General features: G+C 32.7%; 1 protein-coding gene across 1 annotated transcript in view; it reads left to right on the top strand.

The window, feature by feature from the left end:
• The window catches only part of RSRC1 (arginine and serine rich coiled-coil 1), a 398,138-nt gene that overhangs the window by 77,855 nt on the left and 298,244 nt on the right, over window positions 1-22,039 (top strand). Inside the window, exon 5 of the mRNA XM_072792094.1 lies at window positions 18,822-18,995. Within this exon, the coding sequence (XP_072648195.1) occupies window positions 18,822-18,995 (174 nt within the window). The remainder of the gene's footprint in view (window positions 1-18,821; window positions 18,996-22,039) is intronic.

The raw sequence follows: 22,039 nt of genomic DNA, 5'->3' as shown, positions 1-22,039 counted from the left end.
TTTATTTGGGTCCTAGCTCTTTTTTTCTTGATAAGTCTGGCTACATCGTTTCAATTAGATTTGTTTATAACCTCTTCTGGATATAGAAGTCTGTATTAAGTTGATGGTCCTTTAAGTTTGATCCTATTCTTTACTCCCCTCCTCATATTTTAGGTATATGTTTTTATATTTTTATATCCCTTTATTTTGTGAGTTCCTTGACTGATTTTTTACAAAAGTATTCATTTTTACACTTCTGTGTTTCCTACCTTTATACTGTCACTTTTGGCCTCTCCTGTTCACTTAGTCTCAGTCTCCTTTAATATTTCCTTCAGGGCTGGTTTAGTGGCCATGAATTCTTTTAGTGTTTGGGAAACTTTTTCTCTCTCCTTCTATTCTGAATGATAGCTTTGCTCAGTAGAATATTCTTGGCTGCAGGTTTTTCCCAGTCAGCACTTTGAATATATCATGCCTCACTCCCTTCTAGCTTGCAAAGCTTCTGTCAAAAAATCTTCTGCTAGCCTTATGAGTTTGCCCTTTTAAGCTACTGTCTTATTGCTTACAAATTTTGTTCTTTATCACTATATATTGTCTTCTTATATTTAGTTGCGGAGTTTGTTCCACCAGTCTTCATCAGATTGCTCGCCAGTTTATTTTGGATGTGGATGATATCTATCATGTAATCCACATGTAGATTGTAAATTTGGAATCTAATCCACATGTAGATTGTAAATTTGGAATGGGGTAAGCTTAGTGTCCTCCTATTTTGCCATCTTTCCCCCAAATGATTCTAACTTTTGTCTTTTCATCTGATTATATGTTATCTGTATATACATTTTGGTGAAATTTCTGTTAGTGTGTTTTTATTTTCCAAGGGAATTGTCCTTTTTTATTTTTTTAACTGATGAGTTTTGAGGGTTCTGTTTTGTTTTACTTTTTTTTTTCCTAAGAGCTCATGATATATTCTAGATAATTAGTTTTTTGTCAGATATGTGGTGCAGATATTTTCTCCTAATCTATAGCTTGTCTCTTCATTCTCTTGATGGAGTCTTCTGCAGAGCAGAGCAAAAGTTTAAATTTTCATGAAGTCTAGTCTTTCAGTTTTTCCCTTAATGGATTTTGTGTTTTTGATACCAAATCTGGTAACTCATTGCCAAGTACTAGATTCCAAAGCTTTTTTTCCAATGTTTTCTTCTAGAAATTTTACAGTTTCATATTTTACTTTTAAGTCTGTGATCTACTTAGAATTAATCTTTGTATAAGGTATGAGGTGTAGGTCAAGGTTTATTTATTTATTTATTTTTATTTTTGACCATAAGTATATTTTTAAAAGCTCAGGTGACTGAGGATGGCCCAAGGTTGACAATCCTTGAACTAGATGATCAGTAAACTCATTTGAGTCCTGAAAGTTTATGAAGTGGCTTTTCATAAACTGTATTGAGGAATAGTAGATATTAATTAGGGCTCTAAGGATAAGGGAGCAAAGTGATTTTGGTAAATGTGGCATAATAAGGATAGTAATGATCCTTCTTCATAATACAAGACTGCTTAGAATAAGAATTCTTGATACATGAGAGAAATTTCTGTCATTAGGGGTAAGTATTTGTGTTCGGGAGGGTGTGATGTCATCATGATCCCAGAATTGAGAAAATACTGCAAATTTTGGCTTTTTAGGGACTTGGTTACTTTCTCAGTTCCTTGCATTAATTAGCAATATATGCATTTGTTTTGTTGAAAACTAATGATAAAAAGTCACTTTATTGCAGTTTTCTTAATGTCTTTTCTTAGGTGTTATTGTTACAATGTGAAAGACACAAAGCAATGAAAACTTGAAAGAATAGTTTATTGTGTTATTATAATTTATCTTGTACATATGCTATTTTATTAGGAAGAGATGTCATTACTTTCTCATAAGATAATCTAGACACATGGAAATGACAGATTAGATAACAAGTATTTAAGTGAATTTATTAAGAAGAAATGTTAAATAATTGTGCAAGATTAACTTAAAAAAACGGCAGAATTCAAGAAGTAGTATATGAATTTATTTATTCATTTTTAACAAATATTTTAGTCTCTTCTTTGTAGCCAGGCACTTGGGATATACGTCAGTTAATAAAAGGGATTATCCTTTTAGAGTTTACAAGGAGGTTAGTTAATAGACAATAAATATAAGTAAACCGTATAAATGTTAAGTTTAATGCAATGAAAAAAAGAAAAAGAAAACGGGGTTGGGGAACTGAGTGCTGTGGAGGTTAGGGGAGAGGTCAGGTTTCAGTATTTAGCAGAGTGACCATTATAGAGGTTAATGAAAAGATGACATTTGGATAGAGATTTGAGAAGTAAAGGCGTCTGAAATGTCTGGGGAAACAATGTTGAGACAGTTGAAGAGCCAATGCAAATGGCATAAGGCAAAAGGTGTCTGGTGTGTTTTTGTATTTTTGTCTTCTCAGTTTACATTTTAATTTTCTTTTTGTCTTTTCAGTTTTATACATTGATCACAAATCATGTATAAAGTTCATAATGTCAAATATATAACTGACACGTAATGAACACGAACTAATTTTATAAATGCTTTTCTTAGGGTGTTAGGGAAACCCCAACTGGGATTCAAATTGGTTTGTCGGTATGCCTGAGATTGTAAACTTTGTTTTAAATCCCTTCATGAGATATTTTTCTTGGTATTCTGGAGTCTAGTTTATTCAGGTTCAAACATGAGTATGTAAGGCAGCCTTAGGTTTCTTCAAACTCTGAGTTAATGTTTCATGCTAAGTGTTAATGGAAAATAACTTTGAGAGTTTATGTGGAAACCTTTGTTATTTTAAGTGCCCCCCCCCCAATTCTGTACTTTGCATTCAAAAGAAAGAATGGTTCAGGGACACCTGGGTGGCTCTGCGTTTTGCTCAGGGCATGACCCCAGGGTCCTGCGTTGGGCTCCCCGCAGGGAGCCTGCTTCTCCCTCTGCCTGTGTCTCATGAATAAATAAATAAAATCTTAAAAAAAAAAAAAAAAAAGAAAAAGAATGGTTCAAATAATAATTAGAATTCTTTTTTTTTTCTGATTTAATATGTTTTGAAGAATATTCCTCCCTAAGGATAGGTATTTCAGGTTTTAGTTTTCATGAGTAGCATTTTGGTTTTTGTTTTTTGAAATGGAAGTTCAAGTCCAGTTGTATTCTCTTTTTGCTAATGACTTGGGACCTTTGTGAATATTAGTTATGGCATGGTATACTGAGCTGTATGGCAATGCTATACAGTGCATTTTTGACTAGTAGGCTACATAGTCCCACAGTATTCTGATTTGATAGTTCCAATGTCTAATTTTTTAGTATATTCTGCATCTTTTTTTACTTTTTATTTTAATTCCAATCTAGTTAACATAAGGTGTTAGTTTCAGGTATACAATACAGTGATTCAACTCTTCCATACAATACCTGGTGCTCATCATGACAAGTGTACTTCTTAATCCCCCCACACACCTCCTCTGGTAACCAGCTGTTTGTTCTCAGTAGTTAAGAGTCTATCTCTTGGCCTCTGTTTCTCTCCTTTTTATTTTTCCTTTGGTTGTTTGTTTTGTTTCTTAAATTCCACATATGAGTGAAATCATATGATATTTTTCTTCTCTGAACTTATTTCACTTACTGTTACACCCTCCAGCTCTGTGTTGCAAATGACAAGATTTAATTCTTTTATATGGCTGAATAATATTCCATTGTATACACCCCCGCCCATTTTCTTTATCCATTTATCTATTGATGTACAGTTGCGCTGCTTCCATAATTGTAAATAATGCTATTGTAAATATATATTGCAAATAATGCTGCTATAAACAGAGGAGTGCATCTATTTCTTTGAATTAGTGTTTTTGTGGGTTTTTGGGGCTACCCAGTAGTGCAGTTACTAGATTGTAAGGTTGTTCTATTTTTATGTATTCTCTTTTTATAATTAGCTTGTCAATTGTCACTGCTTCCAATTCTAACACTTCCTCCACATTAATCTGTATTAATGCAAATAAATGTAAGTAATTTAATGGGAAAGTAGCTTACTTTCTGTATATCTATAAAGAAAGCTCTGGCTGATAATTTGAGGATTTAAAAAGTACTTTTAAGAGAATAAAATGGTTTTTATTAATTTTATTTTCAAGAGAGTAAAGTGGGTTTTAATATTCTTTATTAGTCAAGTCAAGTGATACAAAGTTACCCTATTTTTTTCACAAAGTTACTTTTTAAAATAAGTAACCTCCTCTTCCCTTAGTCAGTAGTGAATGAGAAACAAGTGATTTTTAAAAAAGTACTTTTCCATTTTCTGTGTTATTTGTTCTTCTGGTGAACTCTTATGGGTTATTCAGAATCGATTTGGTTAAGTTGTGTTTATGCTTGTCTTGTTTAGAAAGGAAAATGTCAGCTTAAAATAGGCATAATTATGTATTGAAACCATTTTTTTATCAAGGACCTTTGGAAAAAAAGAAATTATATAATAGTTAACAGTAAAATGATAATTTAAGTTTGAATGTAAGCCTAAGATTTTGTTTTTGATTTTACTGTTGATAAAATTCCACACCTGCTAGGCATTATTGAGGTGGGCTCTCACTTTTAGGTTTACTTTCTTTACTTGTTGATGCTATTTCCAACAGTATTTAATCAGTTATTTACACTGCATTTTGAACTTGAATTGGCGAATACCTTTCCAGATCATTCTGGAAACATGCAGGTTAAAGATCCAGGGGAAACCAGGAAAAAGTATGACTTTTGAATTTTGATTTAGCTATTTAAAACATTCTTACACATTTCCATCTTGCCTTTGTTTCTTCTTGTATTGGAATAAGACCTTGAAGATTTAAAAAATCTCCCCTGCTTCCTATTGTATGGTTTGTGGGGGGAGAAACCATACTAGGATTATTTTTAAAGTACTCGGACGAAATCAGGAGTAAACTAATACATGCATACTTCCACTTCAAGGATTCATCTTGTACCTGAGCATATAGTTTAGTACAATACAGTGCCCCATAGTGCTAGGTGTCAATCTGATCCCGGTTTTCACTTGTGTGGAGTATTGAGAAAAGTTTCATGCCATAGGTGTCTTGTTTTCTCTGGTTATTTTATTCCATTAATTGCCTTTGTTGTACAGTTTTTTCACAGTTTGGAAAAACAGCAAAAAAACAACAGAATTGGAGATCCCACTTGAAGGCAGCAGAATGTAATCTGATTTATAAACCATCAGTCTTGCATTTAAGTTATTTATTTATTTAAATTCAATTTGCCAACATGTAGTATAACATCCAGTTATACTCCTCATATCACCATTTAAGGTTTGTGTTTTATGTGTTTGCATTGAATGAAGTCTTTCAGCGAATCACTTCAGGCTTTCAAAAAATAATTAAAAATATTTTTAGTAAATAACTTTAAACTGTTCAGTATCTTAAGATTTTCCTCCAGCTTTGTAATCAAAGAATTTTCTATATAGTTGAAGAATGTTAAGCTTTTTGTTCCTTTTAGTCTTTATCTATTATGAAAAAGGAAGTAATCTTTAAATGGAAAATTTTAATTAAAAAATTATTTTGGGGCAAAGTGATCTCTGTTTTTTTGTTTTATTTTCAAATATGATGTAATTAGTATTAATGTTAACCATAAAAGACATGAAATCAGAGTTTGATTTTATAGTCAAATTTGTTATTAAAAAGATTGTTTTTGGTGGAAGAATTCCATGGCATGTAAATATTTTCATGTAAAGGTTTAAGTATTGCAAATTAGAAGGAGTTTTAAGTCCACATTTGATTTCCAAAACTAGGATGACAGAATAAAAATCCTTGTTAATAATTTAAATTTTTTCATTTTTTGTTTTTTCAAGAACAATTTTGAAATTTAGTGTCTTTGATGCTTACATGGGATGGCACATTATTACGGAGGTGAAGGAACCTTAAGATTCTTAAATTTACTTAGTTGGTAAACAATGCACTCTCCTCCTCTCTGACTCTTCCCCATGCATACAGAAAGTGCAGGAATTTGCTTCATTTTCCTGTTTTATTTTGGAAAATTAACCATTTTCCTTTACAAATATTAATTACTCAGTTAAGGACTTCTTAAAACATTTGCCTACGAAAAAATAACATTTTTATGATATTAAAAAAATAATGATAGTTATAGCCTACCAATGAAATTATTGGCTGGGTAAACATTTTAATTTTTAGAATTATGTATTGTACTTATGTATTTAAAGTGATTTTAGTGCTAATAAGAACTAAGAGGTGTAATCTCATACTTACGGGCATTCATGAAAACCTATATGCAAAAGTCATATGGTTTAAAATATAATGCTGGTAGCTACCAGCTGCTAAAGAATTTCATTTACCGATTTTATTCTTTTACTCCTTTGTAATTTAAATGGCTTTATTTAAAAAGTTTAACTTAAGGATATTGTAAAGTATATAGTATTTTAAGATTAGATGGTATCCAGAACATACAGTCCAATGAGTTAGTCCAATGTAATTGGAGGAATTATTAAATGACACTGACCTCATTTCCTTTAGAACAATGAAAATTAATAGTTTCACGTTTTATTAGGCTGATATTCCAGATGTAGTGTACATTTAATTAAGTGTAGTTTCCTTTTAGTTATGGTATGTGTATCTGTTTTTTGTCGCGAATTCTTTCTAGTTTTACAGTTTTCCACATGTTTTCTTTCACCATTTATGATTTTTTTCAAAGCAGAGCTATAAGGACTTAAATCACTTTAGCATGCAGCAAAACAGTTCCCATTCAAACAATAAACGCCATTTTAAAAAGCCTTTAGATCTTCTGTCACTTCATAAATATAAATGTATAAAAACGTTATGCAGTTGTAGTGCCCACCTGCTAATTAAATGCAGATTTTCTCGAACTTGCTTAAAATCTGTCTGTTTGTTTCAACTCTCTCTCTGTTCAGAATACATATGGCCCTTGTGAAACTAATTATGCTTATGGAACAGCTGTTAAATTTAGTGCAACTAATTTTATCCAATATTTTACATTTTAATTGATTACCTGTGAAGAAATTAGCAAATTAACACTTATTGTACAGTAACTGAATGGTCTTTTATGGTTACTTTCAGATTTAACAAGTGAACTAGGCAGTGATAGAATAAAGACATTTCTAAGATTTTTAGATAGGAAAGTTATTGGTGGACCTTGATTATCTGGTGTGAAAATTTAGGAAGACTGATGAGTGATGCCAAGCATCTGTGTGTTCTGTATCTTAAACATGAGAAGCAGATTGGAAAGTAATAGCTTTTTCTTAGAATTTTGGTAACATATGGGCTTATCTGGATCTAAGAAGTCTTTGAAGATCTTTGAACTTGACTAAATGACTTAACCTTTGGCATAGTGGGTGGGTTATATGCTTTTTTAGGGGGAGAGGCACTGGCATTCCGTATTTCTCTTTGGCTTTTTTTTTTTTTCTCTTCCTGATTGTATCTTTTAATATCTTCTTTAAAAATCTGAGGACTAGTAATGATGATTGGGAATTTTTGAAGATTGACATGATGAGAATTCCAAGATACTTAGTGGAATGGATCTACCTGTAATAAGGTGGACTTAAATCTTTTGGTAATGTTTTGGAAATGAGTTTGTATAGATATTTATTTTCTTACAGAGTTTATTTGAAAATGATACTGCAATCAGATCTTACTGGCAGCATGTTGTATGTAGTTCAAAGGATGTGGAGAAACCTGGGTTCAAATTTCACCTCTATCACACATTGTCTCTGTGAACTGAAAAGTTGAGAGTTTTCTCAGAGTAAAAACCAAACCAAACCAGCCAACCAAAAAAAAAAAAAAAAAAAAAAACCCACCCCCAAAAACCCCAAAACAGAAAACCTGTCTGCCTCCACCCAAAGCAAGAAAAAAATCCCCCAAAACCAAAAGAAGAGGATAATAACAAGTGTATGTTTAAATACTATGGAGAATTAAAAGGTAGACTAGACGAATACAGCTAGCATGCTTCTTAACATGTAGAAGATGCTTAGTAATAAAGGGGAAAATGTTATGTCCTATAACATCGCTGAATAAGAGATATAATAAGCAAGCATATTATTACACATATTTTAGAGCATAAACTATCATGGTAAATGAAAGATTGGTTTTGATTTTTATTTACCAGCTTTGAATTCTGATGTCTGTTGTAAAACTCGATGTCAGCTATAGGTCCAGATAAATGTGTCAGGAATTTTGACAAAAAACATTATTTCAGTTGGGACACTGTAGATAGGGAATCACTGTGTGTCTGGAGTATTCAAACTACCCCTGTTCCCAGTACTTGATCTACCAGAGAGAGAGGCTGATCCTCTGCCCCTGGTGAGGACCGTTGATCTTGGTTCTGCAGTTTAGGATCGTTGGCAATTGTACTGATCTAGGTAGATTTCTCTGAGGCAGATGTAGGGTCCATTACTGACCAAAGCTGAAGAATATTAACCCACTGTATTCATCTTAGTCAAAATTCAGAATGTGCATGTTTTCTCCAAAGGAATAGCATTATTGTTGGCTGTTTTTGAAATAGTCTTTCGGTATAAGGTTTGAGGTACTTTCTATTTGTAGGCTTATGTGAATTGGATCGAGAAACTATTGTGATTTGCATGGTGAATTTTAAATAACCAACTTATTATAAATGAAGTTTCAAATAATTTTTTTAGCATGTAGAAGGAAAATTTTAAGCATCCACTAAAACAGAGACGAGAGTAATACACCTCAGGTACCCGTGATCTAACTTCTTTAGATGGTATTTTGCCAATATCGGGTCTTGGTTTTAAGCTTCATAAGCGTGGTCCAGAGTACCTCTTGACTGTCTGGCTTATCTGTCTCCACTGTGGCTGGTGGAACACCATTTCTCCCCCTGTAGGATATTCAGGATTTCTGTTGCTTTCCCTGGTCCCATGGAATTTCACCTCACATATCTATAGATGAGAACTTGTTGGAAGATGTAGGGGAGCCCACTGCCGATTTCTGGATCCCTCTCTCTCTGTCCAACTTCCTTCTAAGGCCTTGCAAATTCTAGCCACCTTGGCCGTCTTGAAGGTTTGTCCCTGTCTCCTTAAGTCAGCAAGTCTTCAAAGCTCTGTTTGGGTTCCCTCTGCTTGCTCTGTGGCTTGGAAACTTACTCAAGGCAGTAACCTGGGGGTAATTCTAGGGTTCCCTTATTTGTTTCCCTTTTCTTGGGGAATCACGGTTTTGTGCTGCCTTATTCAGTGTCTGAAATAGTTTCATACATTTTGCCTGTTTTTCTAATTGTGGTGAGATGACTGTTCCCATAGCCTTTAACATCCCTGTGTGTGAAAGGTCATTTAACTATAATATTATTTTATTTGTGATTTCTCTATTTTTTTTGGTCATTTCCTCTGACAGTTTATCCACTTTATTAGTCTTTTTGAAAAATCAATGATCTTTCTGGTTCATTACTTTTTGCTTTTATTTCTATTTATCTTCTTTGAGTATAAATTTCTTTTTTTTTTTTTTACATTTTTTTTAAATTGGAGTGTGATTTTCTGTTTTTTTTTCTAACTCTTTAAAATGGCTGCTTAGATCATTTATTTTACTTTTATTATTTTCTGATGTTTTTAATGCTGTAAATGTTCATCTTTGCTGTGCTTTAGCTATAGCCTACATATTTTTGATATGCCATATTTTAGTTTTTATTCAGTTTAAATATTTAAAAAATAATCGTTGTGATTTCATCTTTCCCATGAGCCATACTGAAAAAACTATTTCCAAACATTTGGAGGCTTTTTGAGTTGTCTTTTTTCTTGCTTGCTTATTAATTACACTGTAGTCACAGAACATAACCTTGAACTCTTTTCATTATTTGTTTTTTAAGATTTTATTTTTAAGTACTGTCTACACCCAATGTGGGAGTTCAGACTCACGATTCTGAGATCAAGAGTCACGTGCTCTACCGACTGAGCTGGATAGGCACCCCGAACACCTTTCATTTTTGAAATGTATGAGATTAGCTTTATGGCACATCATAAGGTTTATTTTAGGAAATATAAAAGACACACATGTTAAGAACGAATAGTAACAGTTTGGAGATACAATTAAATAAGTGAATTTAACTGCCATTTGTTCAAATCTTCTGTATCTTACCTTTTCTCCTTTTAACACCTGCTTTTTTTTTTATCAGTTAGTGAGAGAACTGACAGACAAATCCTGATTGTAGATTTGCAAATTCAGAATTGTTTTGTATTCTTCTTGGAGTGACCTTGTCATCATGAAATGTCTCTATTTCTACAAATATTTCTTACGTTGATGTCTATAGATATTGATACAATCTTATAATTTAAAACTTTTTTTAGGGGATCCCTGGGTGGCGCAGCGGTTTGGTGCCTGCCTTTGGCCCAGGGCGCGATCCTGGGGACCCGGGATCAAATCTCACGTCAGGCTCCTGGTGCATGGAGCCTGCTCCTCCCTCTGCCTATGTCTCTGCCTCTCTCTCTCCCTGTGTGACTATCATAAATAAATTTTAAAAAATTAAAAAATAAATAAAACTTTTTTTAGTGCTTACATGATATTTTTTCCCATACTTTCACTTTCACACTTTGTTTTATATTTAATGTGGTTATTTTGAAAAGCTGTCTATAGTTTGCTTTTTTCAGTCTGACAATCTTTTTATTTCCATTGGGCTATTTAGTCTATGTTTATTGATTACTGTTATATTTGGATTTAAATCTCTCTTCTTTGTTTTCTGTTTGTTCCAATCCATTTTCTTTTTTCCCCTTCTTTCTTACCTTCTTTGGTTTAATGTTACCGTATTTTCTTACTAGTTTGTTACCTTACATTCTTTTAATTTACTTTGCTTAACCTGGAAATTGTAGCATGTCCTTGACTTATTAGAATCTAACATAAATTAGTACTTTCATCACTTTTTTCCTGTAGCTTTGGAACTTGAAGGATAGCTTAACTAGATGTAACATTTTGTGAAATGTGAACACCTTTTCCCCCTTGAGCTCCTCAAGGAAAATTAACGCCATTGTTTTGCTATTTATCTTGCATTTAAGAAGACTGATGGCGACGTGACTTTCCTTTGTTATTAGCGATTTGATCAGAGTATTCTATTTTCTTTAATGTATATGCAGTAACTTCATCGGGATATATTTCAAGAGTTGACTATGGTTCATCCATTTCCCCAGATACACAGTGGACCATTCCTACATATAGATTCTTTTAGTTGCAAAAGTGTTCTTGGATTATGATTGTAATGTTAATTCTGTTACCTTTTTTTTTCTTTTTCTGTAACCTCAGTTAAGTTGGATGTTCATTCTCTATCTCTTCTTTCCATTACTTTTTCTCTTTGTTTTTGCTACTTTTATTTTTTAGGAATTTTCTTTTTCTTGAATCGTTATCACTAACAGTGTGTCTCTTATTCTATGCTATATTTAATTAATGCTGGAGTATGATGTTATAGTCTCCTCTGCTTCATGGGTATTTTTGTGGGGCATATTTGATTCTTTTTATTTATTTAAATACAGTTGGCTCTTGGGGCACCAGTTCCCCACATAGTCAAAAATCTACATATAATTTTTGACTCCCAAGAAACTTAACTAATATCCTGCTGTTGATCAGAAGCCTTATTGATACCAATCGACTAGCACATTTTATTTTTTATATACTGATTTCATATAATAAAGTAAGCTAAAGAAAATATTATTAAGAAAATCAGAAGGAAAATACATTTGCTATACTGTATCTGTTGAAAAAAAAAATCTGTGTGTAAGTGGACCCATGTAGTTCAAACCCATGTTGTTCAAGGCACAACTGTAGTTGCTTTGTATGGATGTTAGATTCCTTTTGTTGTTGTTCATGATGTGCAGAATTTTTCTGGGTTAGCAGTAATAGGCAAAATTGTGAATGAACTAAAGGTTTTAGGTGACTTAACAAGGCTTCTTGAGTGGCGCTGTACATTGTCAATACAGTGAGATGGAGTTTCTCTAATAAACGAGGAACTCAATGGGAAAAGTTAAGTTTGTTTTCAGATCCTTCCATGTCATCTTGTTTTATGGAGCCCTTAGCCACCAGTGGACACTTCCTTTTTCATAGTATATTTATTTCCTGGAGTGTACATTCTTTTAAAAAAAAATTCCCCTTGTGGTTATGGTTTTATTTGGATTTCAGTTGGGTGTGAAAGTAGATGTCCATGTTCAAAATGTCATCCTGACATGGAATTCATGTTAATTTATTCAATGTATAATTTTAAAATTTAATTTTAAGTATAGTTTTACCTTATGGTAAATATAGTCTTTATTTATAGAACTCTGCTTAAGAGACTATTTGAAGTATTGTAGTTATTTTTTGAAAGGTAAAATATTAGGATATTTGTTTTGATTACATGTGTTTAGAACTTATTAGCCAATTAAGAAACTTGACATATTGGTTTTTGAGGGCAGTAATTCATTTTATGTAGGGATGTTATGATGATTGTTCCTATTCTGTAGATATTGAAAGCATTTATCTGGTATAATAGGACATCTTGCTGTCCATTTATCGCTTATATATTGTGTGTTCTAGAGGGCCACATTTTTTATCAAATGTTTTTTTACTTATAATATATCTCCATTTTGGTTATGGTACTCTAGAGACTTCTAGAGTGATTTATCAGAAGGGTATTTATTTAAGGAATGAGGGACAAATAATATCTTAAATTTTAATGTAGTTTCTTTAACTTTTTTGTCTTGTCAGGATAGGAAATCTCTTTCCTGTGATCTGTTACTTTCTTTTTGATGGAGATCCTTCAAATATAAAAGTTACTTAATAAAGTAAATGGGGTTGTTCTTGTGTCTAAGATCTGCATTTTACTCAAAATTGTATAAAGTAATTCTCATGACAACTAAGAAGTCAGCAGCTTAATTCATTTTAAATCTTTGATTTTGCAGTCCTTTTATACAGCCTTTAGTAATGTTATTTTGCCCATGTTTCAGACTTACTATGTTTTCCCCATGTATTCTCTCCAGTGTCATTTTTTGCTCCCTGTAGCCTATAAACAAAATTAAGAGGCATACAATATGAGAATTAAAATAATGAACATCAAGATGTCAGAGAACGGTCCAATACCTTATATTGCATACTGTGATATTTTAAAACTTTTTACTTTCTTTAAATTTGACCTCATGGATGGCTTAACTTACAGATCTGCTGTTGCTGTCCTCGTTCTTTGAGCCATATCAGCAATATTTCTAGGAGAATATTTCAAAATGGCATGAGTTGCAGGTATTGACATATGGTTGAGTAATGAGCAAGATGCTTTGGGGAATGGCAGTTTTCTATTATGGAATCTTTGTGTTAGCGAAGACCATGAGGTGAGCTTGGAGATAATTGTGTGTATTTTATGAATTGGCTATATTGGGAGGAGTAGAGATTGGTAAATAGATGCTATGGGAGAGTAGGCAGAGATCATTTGATAGAAGGTCTCTGATTGAGGTATCTAGCCATGCTGATGGAGAGAGAGTGACTCTACTTTCTGGTTTCTCTGGGACCAGAGAAACAGTGCCAGTGTAGGCCTGTTGTCTTTATGTTGTAGGCCTTTTTCGACTCCCCAAAATATCCCCTTTTGTTTTTCAAAACCTTGTATGATAGGTGATGTAATTTTCTTTTTAATAGTAAATCTGTGAAAATCATGGGTCTACTGTGGGTTTCCTGTGGAGAAGACATGAATTGTTGGCCAATATTATTATTACTTACCTTCCTTTATACAAGAAATATATTGAGACTTGAGTAATCCTTATGCCAGCCTTAAGATTTTAAAGGTCTGTCAAAATCAAAATGTTGCTCTTTCCGGGATTAGCTATAGTTTAAGGGAAACATACTTAACATACTTCTGATTCAGATTTTACTCATTCATTCAGAGTAGCACATGCCTCAGTTACTTCTTTCTCAGTGCCTGCCTGCTCCCAAATTACTTGCCTGCTATCTTACAATTCAGTTAGGTAACCCTGAAACGTAGTTATTATCCCCCTTTTGTAGATAAGGAAACAGATCCCCAGAGAGGAAATAACTTGTTAGAGGACACCACAATATAAAGAATCCTTTATTTTTTTAAACTTAATACTTGTATAACTTTGGGTATATAGATAACAGATACATCTGTTTTTTAAGATACAGTGAAAAAACATGCTTTCACCCAAATCCACCTGGTTTGTAATCCACAAACGGCTGCACATTTTTGTCAAACAGTGTTTTGTTTTGTTTTTTTGACCAAAAAACAAACCACTAAGAAATGAGCTTACTTTAAAGATTCATTAAAAAAGAGAAACTTAGTTTTGTTGTTAGGGTTTAAACTAATGTTAACTCATCTTTTGTAGTCCACATTTTCACCAGTTAAATGAAAACTAATTGCAAGAATCATATTTTGGTCTTGAACAATGTGGAACCAAATTAAAATAATATACTCTATGTGTATATACATAAAATATATATGAATAGTGGCTGAGGCTGTCACAAAAAAGGCCCCCCACCATTTTTATTATTACTTTCTTTTAACAAAACTTAAAATTTTTTTAAAGAAAACTTTACATTTTTATGGTTATTCAGAGATTTTAGAATAATCTGTTAAAATTTCTATATATTCACATATAACAGAAGATTTAATCAGAAATAAATAAGCTAACATTTGTGGGAGAAATTAATTGTCAGGATAAATTAAAACTTTACACGGAGAGGGGTCCTGTGTCAAAACTAAGGGAGAATAATCAAAGAGAAAATGATACAAATTTAATTTTTATAAATGAGGATAATAAACCCATGTTGACATTGCTAGTAAGAAATATTGTAACTTCTCAAAATCACGTACTAAAAAAAGTTTGTGACATTGTGTAATATTGTTCTCCATTCACTGAGTAAACTAATTAGGGTTAAAAGAAGACAGGTATTATTATCATTGAAACCTTTGTAATTCTCTTCAAGACCATCATATGTCCTAAATACCCAGGTCTAATTTATGCGATCTTCCTATCATCGCTTGGGGGAGTAATTTGGGTTTTTTTGCTTTTTTCTATTTTGCTTGGTTAGTCTAGCTAGGGATTTACCAAATATGTTGATATTCTTAGAGAAGCACATTTTGGCTTTTTTTTTTTTTTTTCTATTCTATTGATTTTTGCTATTTAATGTTTCCTCCTTTCTACCTACTTTGGGTTTACTTTGCTCTTCTTTTACTAGCTTCTTAAGATGAAACTTTAGGTATTTGATTTTAGTTCTTCTTTTTTAATATAAATATTTAAAGCTATAAGTTTCCCTCTAAACATTGCTTTTAGCTCGTCTTACAAATTTTCCTATGTTGTATTTTTATTGTCTTTCAGTTCAAAATATTTTTTCTTGTGATTTCTTACTTGATCAGTGCATTATTTAGAAGACTCTTTTATTTCTCTGTGTTTTTTTCTAGATTTTTTTTTATTAAACTCTAGTTTAATTCCATTGTGGTCAGATAAACATTTTATATGATTTCTACTTATGAATTGATCCTTTGATCATGATGAAGTATCTATCTTTCTTTCTTTTTTGTGATACTTTGCTTCTGAAGTCTAATTTATCTGATATTAATATATTTATTCCACTCTTCCTATGCTTACTGTTTGCATGATAAATCTATTTTTAACCATTTACTTTCAATCCTTGTCTGTATATTTAAAATAAATATAGATAGCATGTAGTTGTGTGTTGCCTTTTGATTCATTTGGACAGTTTTTTAGTTTTTCTTTCTTTCTTTTTTTTTTGTTTAAAGAGAGCAGGGGGATAGGGGCAGAGGAAGAGGGAGAGAGGGAGAATCTTAAGCAGGCTGCACACCAGTGTGGAGTCGAACTCAGGGCTCAGTCTCATTAACCAGAGATTATGACCTGAGCCAAAATCAAGAGTCACTCAGGTATCCCAGGACAAGCTCTTTTTAATTAAAGTATTTATTCTATTAATATTTAAGATATTTATTGATATATTTGGATTTGTCTACCATCTGATATATATCTATTTTATGTACTTTATATGCACATTTTAATGTGTTTTATTTTATGTATTTTTATACATATATTTATTTTATTTTGTTCCTTTGATTTTTGTTTCTTTGAACTTCTTTTCCAGCCTCCTTTTGCATTAATGAATATTTTTTAAGAATTCTTGTTTAGCTTATCTTTTGACCTTTTACATATAAATATTTGCATTTTTTTCCGTTTTATTTTTCTTATATTGGTTGCTCTAAGGACTACATATATGCCCTTACCATTTCAGTGTACTTAGAGTTACTCTTTCACCATTCATGTGAAATGTAGAAATGTTATAACTGTGTAGGTCTCCATTTACATACTGTGTAGTTTATTTTATAGGCTATATATATTAAATCTACTTGCATTATAAACTCTACAGTGAAACATTGTAGTTTTTACCTTAAGCACGTGTGTGTGTGTGTGTGTGTGTGTGTGTGTGTGTGTATTTTAAGTAGGCTTCATGCTTGACATGGAGCCCAAAGTAGGGCTTGAACTCATGAAGACCTGAACTGAAATTGAGAGTCAAACACTTAACCAACTGAGCCACCCAGGCAACCCTAGCACATTTATGTATTTTAAATAAGTTAAAGGCAGTAATTTTTTGTAGTTCCCCATATATTTACCATTTCCATTGGTCTTCATTCTTCCTAAAGATCCCAAGTTTTCATCTATCATCATTCTCCTCAGCCTGAAGAACTTACTTTAGAACTTAGTGTAAACAGATTACTGTTGATGACTATGGTTTATTTTTCCCTTTATCTTAAGAATATCTTTATTTTACTTTCATTATTTGAGGAATATTTTTGCTAAATATAAATTCTGAGCTGATTGTTTTTTTCTTTCACCATGTTAAGAACTTTGTTCTATGTCTTCTGATTTCCACTGTATCTAATGAAAAGCCAGCAGAGGGGTGCTGGGGTGGCTCAGCGGTTGAACATTTGCCTTCAGCTCAGGGTGTCATCTTGGGGTCCTGGGATCAAATCCCACATCGGGCTCCTTGCATGGAGCCTGCTTCTCCCTCTGCCTGTGACTCTACCTCTTTCTCTGTGTCTTTCATGAATAAAAAAATTAAAAAAAAAAAAAGCCAGCAGAAATGGCTATCATTGCTCTCTTTGATTGTAATGTGTCAGGTTTTTTTCTGAATACTTTCAAGATTTCTCTTTACTTGTAGTTTTTATCAGTTTCATCAGTAGCCATGATCTCTCTATTTATCTTTGGGGTTCACTAAACTTCTCAGATCTGAAAATTTCTTTCACTAAGTTTGGGGAAATTTTGGCCACCACAAAAAATTGTGTTCTTATTATATTTTCTACTTTTGGGTTTTAATAAACATGTTAGACATTAGGATATTGTCACAGAAATCCTGGAGGATCTGTTTTTATTATTGACAGTCTTTTTTTCCTCTTAGGTCTTTGATCAATAAATCTTGATTTATTTTCAAGTATACAGATTCCTCTGTTGTTAGTAATCTCATTAATGATTAGTAGATTTTAATCTCATTCAGCATAATTTAAATTTCAGATTTATTTTTAGTTATAGAATTTCTGTTTTTTTCATTTTCTAGTTTTTCTGTTGAGATTTCTTTGTATTGCAGGCATAGTCATACTTTTTTAAAACCCTTGTGCTAGTCTAAGATTTGGCTTATCTCAGGATTAATCTCCAATGATTATCTTTTCTCTTGAAATTGGATCACATTTTTCATGCTTTGTTGTATTATCTAGTAGTAACTTTGGATTTTATCTGGACATGATGAATGTCATATTTTTGAATACACTGGGTACTGTTATATTCCTCTGAAGAATATTGATTTACTTTTTTTGTTTACTTGTTTGTTTTAGCAGGAAATTAAGTTAGTTGAATTAAAATTGTAAAAACCCATCTCTTCAAGGACATTTGATGTTTTCAGTTCTTTTATCCTTAGCTATCTGCGGAGTTTCCCCCTCTTATGTATAATGTAGGAGTCAGTCCAAGATTTGAGTACTATTTATATCTAGAATTTTTGGCTTCCTCTTCTGACTCTTTTTCAGGATTCCCCTTTCATTTTCCTTTTGCAGTGGTTGCACTGAGTCTTCTGCTTTTTTTCAGGCCAGAAATCCTGAAGCTTTCTGTTGGAGTTTTAACTGCCCTGAACTGCCCACAAACTTAGCCTCCCCCTTAGAAAAGAAGCTGATATAAAATGGGAAACTTTCTTGTTGCTCTGCTCTTTTCCCAAGTTTGGCCTCCTACAGAATCTGCCTTCCTTTGGTCACTATTGAATAGTGCCTTTAGATAGTTGTTTTTTATAGCTATCTATCAACCAATCTGGTAGAGGCTTTCTTTCAGCACCATAAGCGGGATCTGAAATCTTTACTTAAAAAAAAAACAAAAAACCAAAAACACAGTATATCCTACCTCATACTCTGATTTAATACAAAAAAATAGCTGGATTAGGGTAGAGGAGAGAAATAGTTTTATTTTAACAGTTAGATATAAGAAAAGAAGTTGAATAGACATGGAAGCCAAGATTGTAGAGATAGGAAAGACCCTATTTTGGAAATTAGCTTAGATATGTTTAGATTTGTTATATTATTTGAGGAGGCTTGAACATTCAAGGCAATTTGAACCTTTAGGACTTACACTTGTAGGCACTTTTTGACCAAATCTAATTTCCTCTAAAGATGACATTTATTTCCCTCATATCATTTTAATTGACTATACTTATTCATAAAGAATTCTATATACTTACTTACTTCCCACATTTAGTTACTGAATTCATAATTAAAAACTAAATCCTTTTCTTTTAGATTATTTTTAAGAATATTTGCATTTCATAATACAAAATATACCCTAAATTGATGTAATAAAATCTGCTTATTATAGGTCCAGGTCAAGACCTCGTCCACGTTCCCATAGTCGAAGCAGTGAAAGGTCCAGTCACCGAAGAACCCGTAGTCGGTCTCGGGATAGAGAACGACGTAAAGGCAGAGACAAGGAGAAAAGAGAAAAGGAGAAGGATAAATGCAAGGATAAGGAATTACACAACATCAAGCGTGGGTAAGTTGAAGTAAATCTTCAGTAGTGATGCCTCAGTGATTCCATGGCAATATTCAAACTAAATTTTCATTTTCTGAGGTTTTCTTAGATGGACAAAAGAGGAGAATACGTTAAATAAAGAAGAAAGGATAAATCAAAATGGTTATCTCAATTTTTTTTTTTTTGGTTATCTCAAATTTGTACTGGGCTTCCTTTATATTCCTGTTTTCATTTACTACTTATATAACAAACTTGCCAAACACAAAATAAATGGTACTATCAAAACTTAGTATGTCAGTAAAGGAAAATTTGCATAATTCTTTAGGAAAGTTCTACATTAATTTCCTTATCATGAATACGATTTTAAAATTTAAAGACTAGCTCATTGTTAAAAATGTTTATTAATTTACTGTAAAGCCGTTAGGGGAAAAAGATAAAGGTGAAACGAAGGAAGATTTACTTTACTTTACTTTACCATGTGATTTACTATTGATTAGGCCTCTTTCAATATAGAATGGGAGTTGGCACTGTCGAGGTAGGTGTGTGTGTGTGCGTGCATGCGTGTGTTTGAGTGTATGTGTGTGTGAGACCAAGAATTTATTTTTCTGGAATTGGTATTATTGAAACAATTATTCTAACTTTGTCCAGTTGGAGGTTGAAATCCATTCATAACTGTTTGGTTTCATTTTAACATTTTCTAATTTAACAATCTTGGTTTGTAGTTTAAATTGTAGCTTCTTGTTTATTTTATTCAAAACCAACATTGGGCTCTTTTATTATAGTAGAACATCTTAGAATTTATTCCCTTTTGTGAGTCTTTCAGCACCCTATGTATACTCACTGTAATACTTCAGTACAAAGTCTTTATTTGTAATTTATCAGTTTATACTATAAAATCAAAGAGCTTGTCGGGATCTTGATTGTAGTTCCTTAAGATCTTGATTCTATAAATAATTAAATTTATTAAAGGATATGGAACTTGTCTCTCCTTTTCTTTTTCTCAGTTGTTTATTTTTTATTTCCAGATTTACAATGATATTACATAAACCTGCTAGACTCTTTGAAGTGATAAACTTGTGGTGGATTTTGGAAGAGGATAATATTATTACATGATTTCCTTAATGCACATAGAGCAGTTGTGGTCTTGTAAAATTCTGAGTTCTTCTAGTTTTAAGGGTTGTTGAACGTTAGAGGAGATGGGGTTAGTATCTGACCATAAGGATAGGGAGATGGATTTGGCTAAAAGTGGCAGAGTGGAATTAAGATCAGGGAGGATATGAGAGAAATCTATTGAGAAAGGGAGAAAGTCAGGAGGACGATAGACTTGAAAAGAGGATGGAGAGTAGGTTTTTGAGACTAAGAAAGTATGGATTAAGAGGATGAATAAATTATGTCTGTTAAGGAATTTTCTTGCCCCTTATTCCTTTTTTGTTTTCTTCTTCTTTCGGTTTACACTTTAGATGTTACGTGGTTATAAAAAAAGTGACAATGCTTTTTAGTAATTAAATTTTTGCTTTCCACTTCACCAGAATAATTACACAGTTGTATAAAATTGATACTACATAAAGCATTAACTTGGGGATTTTAAAGGTAAGAAAAATAATTTAAAAAAGGGAGATTGGCTGGTTTCAGGAAAGATTCTTGTATGGTGACATTAATCTTGAAAGTTTGGGTCAGCTTTACAGGTTAGACTCAGTGGTGATTATGTTCAAGGAACTGAATCCTGGACGACAGGTTTACAAGATAATAATGTTGTATTCATCATCATTTTTTAAATCTCAATAAAGGGGATGAACAAGGTCAAAACTAGAGGTGTCAGTTGAAGGGCTCTGGGAACTGAGGTCAGAAAACTGTGAGTAGCTTCACTAATTAATTTCCATGGTTTTAGTGGACCATAGTGTAGAGTGGTGTTATATCAGGGTATTCTCTCTCCTGGTTAGTGCTGAGGACATCCATATTCTTATCTTTTGTTATGATATAAAATCAGGATTTTTAAGGTCCATGTACACATTTAATGGTAGTACTTATACATGTATAGATGTACCCTGCTTCTGAAATAATTTATCTTCTTTTTTTAATGCTTACATGTTTATTTGATAGACCTGATTTCTTAAGCCATTTGGGGCAGAGAATGTATGTCTTCTACTCTTTTATATCACTTGGAGTACCTGATATACATGTCAGTTAATAAATAATCGATTGGTTATCGATCAGATATACTCATTCATTCGTTTGCTTGTTCAGTCAATAATGTTTAAATACCTTCTACTTGTCAAATACAGTATTGGTAATAGGGTCATAATAGTAGGCCAGTCCTACTTGGAGAGTTCATGCAGATGGCAAAATAAGGATAGAAGGGAAGATATGTAAGTAATTACAGTGAAATCAGATGAAATGTTTCACAGGGAAGTTAGGGAAATAAAGTGAGTTAGGACGCTTTTGGCTATAAGTAACAAAACCCAAACAATAGTAGCTTAAACCAGGGACAGCAAACTTCTTTGTAAAGGGCTAGATAGCAAATAATTTAGGCTTTTTAGGCCATATGTCTCTGTTGCAACTACTGAACTCTATCCTTTTAACACAAAGGCAGCCAAAGATAATGTTAAATGAATGATATGGCTGTATCACAATAAAACTTTATTTACAAAGATGGAAAGTTGGCTAGGTTTGGCTCATAGGTTGTAGTTTCTTAGCCTCTGGCTTAAACATTGAGCACATTTATTTTTTATTTTTATTTTTTAAATTTATTTATTTGAGGAGAGAATGAGCAGGGAGGAGAGGGAGAGGGAGAGGGAGAGAGAAACTGCTCAGAACACAGCCGGACACAGGGGCTTGATTTCAGGACCTTGAGATCACTACCTGAGCTGAAACCAAGAGTTGGGGGCTTAACTGACTGTGCCACCCAGGTGCCCCCGTAAGCACATTTATTGCTAATATGACAAAGAGCTTAGAGATAAGCAGTTCTGGGCACTTTTTTACCCTTCCAACAGGCCGTTTTAAGCATGTTGGCTTCATCTTCCGTCTTGACACATTATGATTGCAAGATATTTCCATGACCATTAAGC

This window comes from Canis lupus, chromosome 22 (genome assembly GCF_048164855.1).
Source record: "Canis lupus baileyi chromosome 22, mCanLup2.hap1, whole genome shotgun sequence".
Taxonomy (NCBI): domain Eukaryota; kingdom Metazoa; phylum Chordata; class Mammalia; order Carnivora; family Canidae; genus Canis; species Canis lupus.
This window is presented reverse-complemented; position numbering and strand designations above follow the sequence as displayed.